A 12787-nucleotide genomic window follows, 5' to 3' on the forward strand; every position below is an offset into this window, starting at 1 on the left:
TTATAACATGCGGTACTGGCAAAAGTCTGAGGACAGCAGGAGAGGCATTTTTTGTTGTTTTCATAGACGTTCGGAGGAGGAAGGACATGACTTTGTTACTAGAACAAAGCTTTAGTGACCTATGCTGCATCTGTATTTCATAATTCTGATACTGTAAGTTCCCGTGTTTGTTGCAATGCCTCACTAACTCCTGTGGGAAATTACACTAGATTGAAAATTAGAAAACCTCAACCCAAGCCTCAGAAAGAACTTAATCCTGATTGAGCAACGGTATTAGACAGGGGGCAGAACTGGAAATTGTTGCCTTTTTTGAGGAATGGAAGGTGCTAATGAGCTTTTTTTAGTGTAGGTATTAGGAAGTTATAGAAGAAATCCACTTGATATTTCTGTTATTTGGGAGTTTGAATGTTTGGGGGTATTTATTTTTTCACCAAGTATATTTGAAATTTGAATAATTTTATTCTTAATATAGAGTCTTCCAAAAGTGGAAGTCCTATTAAAACAATGGCATTCCAACAGGCGTGGTGTTGTAAGCATGTGTTTGCTTACAAATGCTCATGTCTGTGCTCTAATCTATTTTCACATCTGAGTGGTGCAAAATGCTTCTCTTGGAACTCTTTATTATGAGAATCATTTGTTTAGCAAGAAAAATACCTATCAATAATTAGAGAAAAAGTAGTCATGTCGAAGATGATGTTTTAACATATGTTCATGTCAAAGATGATGTTTTAAAATATGTTAAGTGCTTTAGTAATAAAAACTCATGTTTGTCTCTAGAAACATTTCAATTTGTCTTGAACCTCAAGTCTGCCATTTTCACTTTCAGCCCAAATAAATTTTCTTATCTTTTCTTAACCTTTATTGCTTTTAGATCTGGATACAAGTTATGCCTTAAAGTGGTTCGCATTCTGATACCCAGAGATCAGAATAAGAATCTGGGTCCATGGAAGAAGAGTAGATTAGCTCTTTGTTTTAATTAAATAGTTAGGAGTCTGGAGTACTTGATAATAAATTATATGACATGTAGAATGTGTTTGCTGTGAGCTGTTTAAATGTTTACCAATGGACTTGTGATCTGTTTGTTTGCTAAGAAATCAGATTAATTATTGTGATACCAAATGTTCTCTGCAGCACACACTTTGCTCTCAAAATTAGATGTTGTAAAAATACATTAGGAATCCCTAAGTCAATATTGACCCAAGGCATCCACCACAGGTTTTAGACAAATATATGCACAGCCACTCTACATTTAATCCATGTGCACATAATTAGCCCTTTTTCTGAATTTTCAGTTTACCCAGAATAATTACTTCTTTTGTACTTTTGATGATGGTCAAAATGACAATAGAAGTATAGATGAGCATAAATGTATACCTCTTTTTTATAGTGACTGGAGCCGCACTGAAGACTGCTAAAAAGGAAAGAAGCCAGGGAAATCTTTGCACAGGGCATGATGAGACCCTTTCAGAAATACTGAGAAAATTGTTCTGTATACCATGTATTAGTTTTCACAAATGTGCTCTTGTAGATTCTCATTTTTAGGGATGGTTCACAGTCTCCTTAAAATGTTAGGGCCTGAATAAATATGCAATTTTTCTAGGTCTTGCCCACATAGATGCTGACTGTACCGTACTATTAGGTAATTATTGCAAGTTTTAAGCGCATTTCAATGAAATGGCAGGATTTTGTTGTAACACCTAAGGTCTGCCCTGATCATATTCATAGTGAGAGGAAGAAAAATGCTGCAGTTACTGGAGAAGATATAGGGCATTGAGCAAAAAAAAAAGGAATAGTGTATGAATGAATGATTTGGCTTTAGTCTACTTTCAGGCCAGAAAAGTAGGCTGCTCTGCAAAACATACCCAGGCAGACAGTCTCTCCGCTCTGTTGCTCCATCCTGCAAAGTTATTTGAAAAATGGTAATCTATTTTTTATCTTTTTCACTTTTACAATTTCCATTTCAGCTGAAAATGGTTTACAAGTAGAAGGTGGTTTTCAGGCAGCTTTCATTTGCATAAATCTTCAAAGCTTAGTTGTATGGCTCGTGCCTTCTGTATCATCTTTAAAGTTATGCAGTCTTCAAATTAAGTATCTTTCTGGAATCCTATGCAAATATGCTGAGAGAGCATGAGAAGCAGGGTAGATGAGTTTATTGCTGCAGGAGATCATTTATGGTATCAGTGAAACGTTATGTAAAATCAGCTCACTATTTCAGGCTGTGGCCATCTCAAGGGTAAATATATCTTTAAATTCAAGAGTTTGTTTGACCTATGCCAAGAAATTTGTAATACGTATCCTTTATTACACTACTTTGGACAAAGTCTAGAGAAGGTAAATGAAGGCAACATTACATTTGCACAGCTGAAGTTACTTCAATGCTTTCTTAAAAATCATACTTATGTTTGAGAGGGTTTAAGGTAGTGGGTTTCTTTGAAGGCACTATTTACATCTTAATGTAAAACAATGGAGGGAGAGTTGATAGTGATTAACACACAGAAGACAGGAGTTAGAAAGGGACTGATTTATTGGATTTGATAGATCCTGTGTCATCTATGTATTATTTCAGCATAAAGAGTTCAAAGCAAAAACTATTAGAAAATGGTAATAAACCAAGAAGAAAGAAAAAGAGAATTATAGTGGCAGAGATTGAGCATGATAATGGCATGATCACTATGATTCAGTTAGCCTTTTAAGACCAGATTAGATAAACAACTGTCAGAAATAAGATAAAGATGGCAGATCATGCTTTAAAGGAATGATCTCCCAAGGTTTTTGTCAGCTTTATTTTCCTACAGTTTTTGTGAGAAAGCCATTTGAAACAAAGACTGTTACATGGTTTTGGAAGTTAACACATGAAAACTGCAAATATTATAAAGAAAAAAAATCCTGAGTTTGAAACTCAGGAATTCCCCTAAGTGAAAACAGGATTTTGTGCTACCTTCCTCACTAGGTAAGCTCGATTTTAGAAGTGGAAACAGTTGGGAAGAAGGTGATATACTTTTATGCTCTACCCAGAAATTAAACTCTGTCCCATTAAAATGATTGTGAGATGAAGTCACAGTCATTTGCATATCCATAACATTTATCATGTTACACCCCAGTGAGCTCCTATGATGTGTCTGCTCACAGCAGGGCTTAGCTTTCTTGCTAGGCTGAATCTGTTTAGCTTTTTTTCGTTGACAGTAAATGGAACAAGAGTCCTCTTGCCAAAACCACAAAAGAAGCGGTACTAAAATTACATTTCACCAGATAGGTAAATATAGAATCATAGAATAGTTTGGGTTGGAAAGGACCTTTGAAGGTCATCTAGTCCAACTCCAAGTATATTATCTCATGAGATCGTATCTGATTTCTCCATCGTCTTTCTCACAAATACTTCTCTCTGATCAGCAAGGTAATAATGAACAGTGAAAATGAGGATCAGATTGAGCCATTCCTAGGGTGAGTAGTTTGTATCTCTTGAAACTTCTGCTCAGGGGTTTTGCAATCTCCAGAAGCAAGTTGATGCCTGTGTTGGTCACTGCGCAGTAACAGTCTTCGTTATACTTGTGCGTTGGCTACACTAGTAATTGCTGCAGCTGCAGTGGTGCAGATCCCTAGCAGAGCTATGTTTTAACTCAGTTTTAGCTAGGTAATTTTCCTTTTTATTTGAAGAAGCTGCTTTGAAAGCATTATTAGCTCATCCCAAGCTCACTGTTGTTACTGTTTCACAACATGGTTTTGTTTGGTGTGTCTTTTTTCGTTCCCATTATGGCTAAAGACAGGATAATAATAATAATTCTGTTTCCTGAAACAAAACAGCAGGATCAGCTTCATTCAGTCCCCTGCATATAATTCTCACAAAGTAGATAGTGAAATGTTGTGTCTAGATAGTCCCGTTTTGTCTTTAAAGTGAAACTCCAAGATTTTATAAACTGAGAATTTTTGCATGTGGTGGGCTATGACAGAGATGACATTCTCCTTTTATCAGTACTTTTGGGCAGACCATGGGAGGAAGATACAGGAAGAGCAAACTACATTAAGATGAGAAATGTATGAGGAAAAGTATTGGATACCACGTTTCTAGTCCAGCTCAATATCTTATTTTTTGTATCTCCCTCTTTTCTTTATTGTTAATCAGTGACTTAAATAGTGCAGCCTAGAATGGCAAGTAGTACATAGCATACAACAGAATATACTCATAGTAATTTGACAAATGAATTTTACAAATCAGTAGTTCTTTCTTTGATTGCCAAATATGTATCATGCAGAGTTATCTCAATTTGTTGTGGAATTAATTTTATTTTTTCTACTTATATTTCTACTGTCTTTCCAATACACATTAAAAAAATAATTCTAGTGTACATAGTTCTTGCTTTTCCAGGTAAGCAACGGTGTCATTCTAAGGCATTACCTGTACCTGGTTTGTATATTGAACCTTTCTTTTTCCAACCACTCACTGATGCCAGTCCATTTTCTTGTTCTGTTTTGAGAAGAATACTCAAACCAACTGGTAAACAGTGCAAGAAGTAATATAATTTATTATATCACCTTATAATGTAATGCAATTAATATTATTTTTATTACAGTCTTTTTTTATAATAGCATGAAATCTCTGTTCTGAAACACTAACTGGTATAATTTAAACTATAAATTTCTTCATTTGTAGAAAAAGAGAAGTTGCGTTCATTATTAGATTTTTAAAAGCCTAGGCAATAAAAAAAACTCTTTATTTTTGCTGTAGACATAAATTTATTTCACAGGAGATGCCTGCAAACAGACTATTCTTGCTAGTTGTAAATAGTTTGTATCTTCTCCAAACTCTTGTAACTAAAGAAATCTTTCTGGTTTATTATATTTGACATTCCAATCAAATATATTTGACTTTCTTCTGGAAAAAGAATATAAATACTGGGGGGAAAGGTAATCTTTATCCCCTGTCCCTGAAGTTGCCTTAGCTGTCTTTATCTGTGGATAAATTAGTTTGCCAGAGAGGATAATAGGTAACATCTGTTCCTTGATCTTTGGTTCTTATTCTTCTGGGGCAGGTAACTTAGTTTCTCTTAGGGGAAGTAGTCCAAAAAGACTCAACAGCATGTTCCAGTGATGCCTCAGTACACTGTTCAGGGGCTGCTGTGTTGAGAGCTGCCATCCCCATTTATGTTTTCTTATAGATAGAGAACTGTGAGAACTCACAAGCATCAGCAAATACTAAAAATACAACAGTCTTAGTGACCCGTTATGAGGTAATGGCACATCCAAATGAGAAGTGCTTGGAAATGCAGATGCCTTCCCTTGTGGACAGTGTTGAGCTCTGGCTGAGGTGACTAAATCACTGTCTCACTCAGTACCACTGTTGGCTACAGGACTGTCATCTGCCTTAGGAGGAGTGAGAAAGAGGAGGATCATTTATTTGGAAGGGATCATCTTTAGGTTGGGCTACCTTAAGTGAAGACAAACCCTTCTCTGCAGAGCACTGTATCTTTTGTAGAGTAACTGTTTTGCAAGAGCATGATAAAAAGACCAGGGAATAGCATGGGGACACAGGATAACAGAGCCTGGAAGACCCAGGATGGATTCAAGGAGAGGATTCACTGTGTTATGAGAGGCATGGGCTTTTACAGCATTTGGGGACACCTTTGACAGGCTGTAGTCAAACAACACAGTCTGGAAAAGAAAAGGGATGTAGAGGAGAGATGACATAGATTGCTTAAAACCTGGGACTTGAGGGTTGGGTTTTTTCTGTCTTACTTTACTTAGCACTTTAAATGAATATTTAAACATATCGAGCTGGTAATTGCTTCCAAACCACTGAAAGTGTCTGGTGCTCTTACATAGTAAGCTACAAAATAAGTCTTTAAAATGGTTACAGCAACTCCGCTCCAATATGAGAGAAATGGAGAAACTCTGTTTGCGAGTCCGGAAGGAAGACATCCTGGTGTTGCAGAGAATGATAAATCCCGTTAAAGAGGAAGCTTCACTTGCCATAAAAGACTTCCTGCAGCTCCATTCTCAATCTGCAGAAGAACTTAAAAGGCAACTCGAAGGACAGGAGGATGCTTCTTTAACCAGATCTGCAACTGTAGGAGGAGGTAGGAGAATTTGATTTCTTTATCTATTATATATTGTTGAATCCAGTCTGCCTTTTATTTGACCAGCTATAAATGAAGTAAACAAATGAGATTTCAGTTGAATAATAGTTAATCAAGAAGTAAATTTCTTTCCTTACACCACACTTTTCTCAAGACCTGTGACTGAGTTTTGATAAGTGGAGAATTGCTTTCTATGACAAAGATCCTGTAGCCTTGGATCGAAATAGGAGACTGTTCATAGGTAGTAGAATAGTTGATCACACTTAATCATGTGTGAATAATCAATTAGGCCATTTTCACTGAATTAGTGCTTGCAACATCAAGAAGAAAACTATCATATGACAGATAGTATAATACGTCATTGCTGAAATATGTGGAAAAGAGGAGCAAGTCTGTATAAAGCAGAAGGTCTCTTCCTGCAGCATTTTAACTTGGCAGCTGACAGAAAAGCAGAAAACAGTATAAATCCATTTAAATAAAAGGTCTTGGAAACATGCTATAACATGTTACAAGTCAACGTGTTTGCTGTTCTTCCCTCCTTCCTGTACAAAATGTCCTTCATTCCTTGTTCTACCATTCTGTCTTCAGGGGAAGCCCTTACTATGCTGTGGTACTGGCCACTATTCTCTGCTAATTATCTATGAGAAAGTTGATAGAGCAGGATTAAATCCTTCCATATAACAGCAGTTAGTTTGAATGCTGCAGTAGCAGTGTTGCTTAACTTGTTGGAAAATTTCATGTGTCTTAACATCAAAAGAGTGTTTTAGTCCATGGCATTGTAGAAGAACCTACCATCAGATTTGATTTCATGACCCTTTCTGTTGCTACATAAGGAACTACAAGAACTCTTTCAAGAGTGATTAGCAAGCTGGTGAGTCTAACAGTCAAACAGGGAGAAAAGTAGATTTGAAATCTGGGCTTGCTTTCAAGAATATCATGTGCAGTAGTATCAGAATAACTTAAGAAGTCAAGATACATCAAATAAAGAACCATAGAATGGTTGGGATTGGAAGGGCCTTTTGAAGACCATCTAATTTGACAAACCTGTAGATACCTCATCTGAGGGGAACTCATTGTTCTCAGTCTTGTACTCCAAGTTTTAGATGTTTATGCACTGAATGACAGGTATTCAGTGATCCCATTCATCGATATTAGTCATTGCTTTCAGGCTCTTTGTGAGCTCTTCTCTATTAGGATGAGAACTACATTTAAAATACCTCTTCTTTTGGTAACATTCCGCAGTTGTTCTCCGTACATTCCAGTATTTTATTGGAAAGGCCTTGTCCTGGCTTACTCTTTTCTAATAGTTACATAGGTGGTAAATGGGAACTAGAGTTTAATTTCAAAGAACAGGACTGCTTTTTTTAATCTGAAACAGCATTAATGGATGGAGGACATTGAACTTGACAGTACTTCTGAAAGACAAGAAATTGATCAGAAAGGTTGCGATGAGAAGAACATTACTGGAATGACATGCTCCTGTAAGTCTGCCCAAGAATATGGAAATCATTCACCCCATTTAAAGTGGGCTACACAGACAGCCAGACAAGTAAATGTAATGAAACAGGTATTTTTCCTTCAAGTTTGCCTGCCCATGAAAACAGCTCTGTTGAATTGTTAACACAGATGCAATATACTGCTTATTCTTTTGTGCTTTGAGGCTGCAGTCCTGAAAGCAAATCTTGGCTGCTGATCTTAATCAAAGGAGCTTCAGTATGCCTGTTCTTTGTAGCATGTTGCTTCCCACCTGGTAGAGAAGGAAGGAGTTTACAAATTCAAATCGCCCATTTAGAAGGCATGTCAGTGATATGATGTAGTCCCTTCCCCGCTTCACCACCCTCGGCAGAGGTCCAATAGAAATGGAATTTAATTGCATTTTAAACAAATATTAACAAAAGGTGAAACTCGACTCTTAAAATTACTAAAATCTTTTAAGCAACATATTGAATCTTCCAGAGCATTAGATTTTTATCTTGAGTGTAATGAGGTGTGAAGCTGCTCTATGAAATCTGCAGAGGTGTTTTGTATTAACTGCATTTCTGGGGAGATGCTGTAAGTGAACTGCTGGAGCCACTTCCATTCTCTAGTTCTATTAAAATTGGTTAGACCAGATAAAACGTGAACTTGTGAATGTAAATGTCTTATGCTTTCAGCCCAAGTGTGACTTCACCTTCTCTTACCCTTCCTGTTCTTTACCTTAGTATTTTGGAGTAAAGAATTTTCTTGAGAACTTTTTCCCCACTAATTTTTAGTTATTAGGAAAAGGTAACAGTGTAAAACCTACTGAAGAGTTTTCAGCTCTCTTGAATGTGTGTCATGCAAAACTTCAGCATCAGTTATGTACTTTGGAGGATGTGCTTTTCTACAGTAGGTCAACAAAGATTGTTAAGGACAGACGGAGTAGGGAACACAATTTGTGAAGAGGCCATTTTGCTTAGTGAGCTTTTTCCCTGCTTTTGTATTGTGAGCATTTTAATTTCAAGCAACTTAGCATGCATGTGAGTGATTAGGGAAGAGTGCATTCCTCTTGGCAGAAGAAACTTGATTTTGAAATAGGATTGTGAAGGATTTAAATGGAATAAAATACTCAAAACCCGTGTTAAGTGTCATGACATTTAGCAGAACTGATTTCTCCCAAAAATGACACATTTGGATCTATGAATTATTCTGCTGAAAAGGGAAAAGCAACATTTTAGAGCTGAGTCTATAACATTAATTAATCTGATGTTATAAATCAAAAATATGTTGTAGAAGAACAGGTGATGATTGTAGGAGGTGAAGGGCCTTCCATGTCTGGATTTTTAAAGGAAAAGGGGTAGAAATAAAGATAAACAAGCCTGATATAAACCCCCATATCACTTATTCCATTGCTGTTACTCTGCTGACTTAGTAGCTACAGCTGAACACCAGCTTCATTGATGTTAGACTTGTATTGATCTGAGAGTTGGTAGATTAAGTCCTTAATGTATTTTGAGGCACAGGGATAAAAATGTTCAGAAATGGACAAACGGTTATGAAAATGTGTCATTTTTATTTTATCTCAAATTAATTCCATGAATAAGCATGCATTATTACTGTTTTTTAAATAAATATGATTATTTTTATTTGGTTTCCATTATATGTATCTGTTGTAGTAACAGTTACAGAAAATTATTACAGTACCTTGGCACATTCACTGTTTCTAAGGATTTTAATACAATATTTACACTTTAGTATTGTTAGACATATCTAACCAGCCTTCCCCAGGTTAAGCTTTCTCTTAATACTGCTCTCCAGGAAAGGAACCATTGGTGACCTACTAAAGCAGCCATTTTCCTTCAGAAACGGAAGTTGTCTAAATTAACACGTTCTTTGTTTACACACATACATTCTCCAGTCTGCCTTTCACACTCTCAAGCTATTCCCAAATCCTTGCTACGACAAGCCAAACTTGTTTGTTGTTATTCTTTATTAGCACTTAATATTTTGTCTGTAATCACTCACATGTCCATTACATCCATGGTGGCTCGAGATCAGGCTCTTTAACTGGAGAAGGTATGTGTGTGACTATTCATTGTATCTGCTCTCCCCCATGCCACCTAGCTCTCTGTCTTTCCCTGTTTTTTAACACCATACTTCATCCTAATGTCCTCTGGGTTCAGTCCAGGTGATTTAGAAAGGAAGATATTTGAGAATAGCTCCTTTGTACTGCTGAGCTGCAAGTGCTTGTCAATCTCACAGCACTGTTACCTAGCTGGATCCAGCACTGAATGCTGGGCAGTGTGTTACTTGGTTTTCATAGCTTTGAAAGTTTTTTCCTCCAGCTTCTTTTAGTCCCAAGCAGCTGAAAGTCAAACTGGTAGGATCCTAATCATAAAATGAGTAACTGTCTGTTCAGTCTGGAAGTTCTTGTGTGTCGTATGTTAATGAAAAGCTTTTTGTCCCAGGCTCAGTTTTCTTATCTTGAATGATACAAAATTAACTGACCTTAAATTCAGGACTATAATTTTAATGTTATTCTCAGAACTGATTGTGAAAGTGGGCTGAGAGGAATTAATCCATTTCTTCAGCAATAACTTCCTTTTCAGAAAGTCTCTATTGCTGTAAGACTTTTCCCTACATGATCATTTTCAGGGCTGTCACTTGGCTTGAATTAGGTTAAGTATCAATTTATTCTTGAGAAACACTAAGAGTGAGAAACTTTGCACATCACCTGCGTTCTGATTCAGTGCATTTATTTATAAGCTTCATGTTTCTCATTCAGAAACTTTACATAACACAGAAGTGAAGGACGGCTCGCAGAGTTTAATCCAGATCTACTCCCCCCTTCCTGAAATACCTCAGCGAGAAAATGCAGCTGAGTCCTGGGAAACCTTAGAAGAGGTATGGTGGAACTCCTGTACTGCCACGTTGGTGCTCTTGTTTTTATTGCAAAATAACATTTGGGTGTTTTTAATTGTAGGGCTTGATTGAGCTGAGCCAGTTGGTGACTGACTTCTCTCTCTTAGTCAACGTAAGTATTAATTCTGCATTCTGTCCTAGATGGAGTCTTGTACAAAAGGACAGTGAATGGGTAATCCTAATGGGACTGAAAAAAGATGAGCAAATACTTGTGCCCATAGTCTGAACTCAGACTGAGCTGGTATCACTTGGTTGGAGTGACAGAATAGCGGAATAACTGAAATAGCTGAATTTATTCAGTCCAGTATTCAGGACTACAACTCCTAGTCACTATTAAGAACTTCAGGAAAATGCCAGCAGAGGCAGAGCTGTTTCCTCCTCAGTGTGCCAAGATGTCTGCACAAAGGTGCTATCTTTGCTACTTGGGAACTATGATAGATACACCTATAGTTTCCATGCTGGTACATTAGATACTTGCCAGAGTTGTAGGTATTTACATAATTGTTGACATCAGATTGTCTAGAATTAGGGTGAAATGTTTTGATTTTCAAGTGCCAAAGGCAGAGGAATGCTCAGAAGCATTACTTTAAGCCCTCAGCTCCTCCTTCCCTACATTAATGACTCATTGCTGAAAGTTCTATTTGTGGCTCTCCTGTTGATTCAGGCTCTGTCAAAATAGTTTTATGAGGAGGCAACAGTCATTTCAGCAATAGTGCTGGTAATTGCGCCTAAGCTGTCGTCACTGGAGCACCTATTGAAGTTGTGGCCAGTGCTCTTGGACACAAGCTAAACCTTCGCAGAAGTCCCACAGTGCTGACCGGGAGACTTGTACCCAGGTCCCATTTGTTTTTACCATTTCTAATTGCAATGGTGCTGACAGCCTTCACTGCACAGGGTGGGTGTTTCTCAGGTACTTCTCACTTAATCAGTACTAGAAAGTTCTGAAGTTCCCCTCACCTTCATCATGCCCTTTCTGTGCTCTCACAAAGCTGCCAAAAGGTTTTCATCATCGACGCTGCCTTCCCAATGTTTAGTTCTTTCTGTGCCATGGGGAATTTAAATCCACAGTTCTTATTTCCCAGCAGAGTTCTTTAATCTTCTGACTATTGGGATAAACTGTTTTTTAGCCTTTCTGCTGAGTATGTGCTGCTTCATGTATACAAACACCTCCCACCCCTAAGATTTATTAGGCTGGAGAAATTGCTACTTAGTAGCCTAAATGTTAGCAGTTATGGCTAAAAAGGAGGAGTTCCTGTTCCCAAGGCTGTCTGGATTTTACATCTTACTGTCATTTGATATAAGAGCAAGCATCTGATGTGTGTGGATTGGATTGTAGAGGAAGATACCAGTTTCTGTATTAGAAAGAGGGAAAAGAGTTCAGAATGCCTCTTCTTTTAAGCTGAACATTAGCCATCTCATTATTTTATGACACAGAACAGTTGGGGTACTGCTGAGATTAAAATAAGAACAAACAAACCCACAACCCCCTTTATCTTCTGCTCCACTTTCCTCTGAGGGGAGACTGCAGGGGAATTTAACTGCATTTGGAGAAAGGGAATGTTTTTAAACTCAAACAGGACAGTGCAGAGTGACATCAAGTGTATTTTCAGTACTGTCACTACTCTGTTTGTAAAGTTAAGTCAGCATTTGATACTGTCATAATTAAACACATATTTAGATTTCTTTGTGCAGCTCTGTATGTTGAAACTCAGCAGGAAGCTACTTGGTTTTATTTTTCCTTTTGGGATGTGAGCTCATGTATTCACAGAAAAGATTTGGAAATCGTATGTTTGGGGTTTTTCCCCCTCTAACTGCAGCAACACATTGTATAATGCCCACCCCATATTATTACTTAATAGTTAAGATATTTTTGAAGTAGTTTGTAGTTTCAGCACAGTTCATCAGATGCTATTAATGAACCACCATGAAGGTTGCATGGCTGTGGTGTGTAGCAGATGAAAAGCGTCTGTGGGGCCCTGATTACAGGCATTAAAATGGTGTGTATTGGCTCACTGCTGCTTCTCAGCAGGTTCCCTCACTCATAATTCCTTTGCATCTAGGCTCAGCAGGAGAAGATTGACAGGATTGAAGACCATGTCAACAGTGCTGCTGTGAATGTTGAAGAGGGAACCAAAAACTTGAGGAAGGTAGGGATCTGCTCCTGCTGGTGAATCAATGGTACTCTGCCTCCCAGCAATCCTTGGTATTAACCCAATTGATCTGCCGTCTTGGATGCTGAGGGAGCCAGCAATTAAGGAAATAAGGAAGAAATGACCCACAGGTAGCAGGGAAAAAAAATAAATCAATCTCTCTTGTAATTTTCTGTCACATCCAGA

The 12787-nt window shown here is 37.6% G+C and overlaps 1 protein-coding gene across 2 annotated transcripts in view; it reads left to right on the forward strand.

Moving 5' to 3' along the window:
* The window catches only part of STX17 (syntaxin 17), a 39480-nt gene that overhangs the window by 23202 nt on the left and 3491 nt on the right, over positions 1 to 12787 (forward strand). For both annotated transcript variants that reach the window (XM_005153426.4, XM_034074393.1), the window contains exons 5-8: positions 5852 to 6071; positions 10315 to 10433; positions 10513 to 10563; positions 12512 to 12598. In XM_005153426.4, coding sequence (XP_005153483.1) covers positions 5852 to 6071; positions 10315 to 10433; positions 10513 to 10563; positions 12512 to 12598 — 477 coding nt within the window. The remainder of the gene's footprint in view (positions 1 to 5851; positions 6072 to 10314; positions 10434 to 10512; positions 10564 to 12511; positions 12599 to 12787) is intronic.

Source organism: Melopsittacus undulatus, chromosome 1, assembly GCF_012275295.1.
Source record: "Melopsittacus undulatus isolate bMelUnd1 chromosome 1, bMelUnd1.mat.Z, whole genome shotgun sequence".
Taxonomy (NCBI): domain Eukaryota; kingdom Metazoa; phylum Chordata; class Aves; order Psittaciformes; family Psittaculidae; genus Melopsittacus; species Melopsittacus undulatus.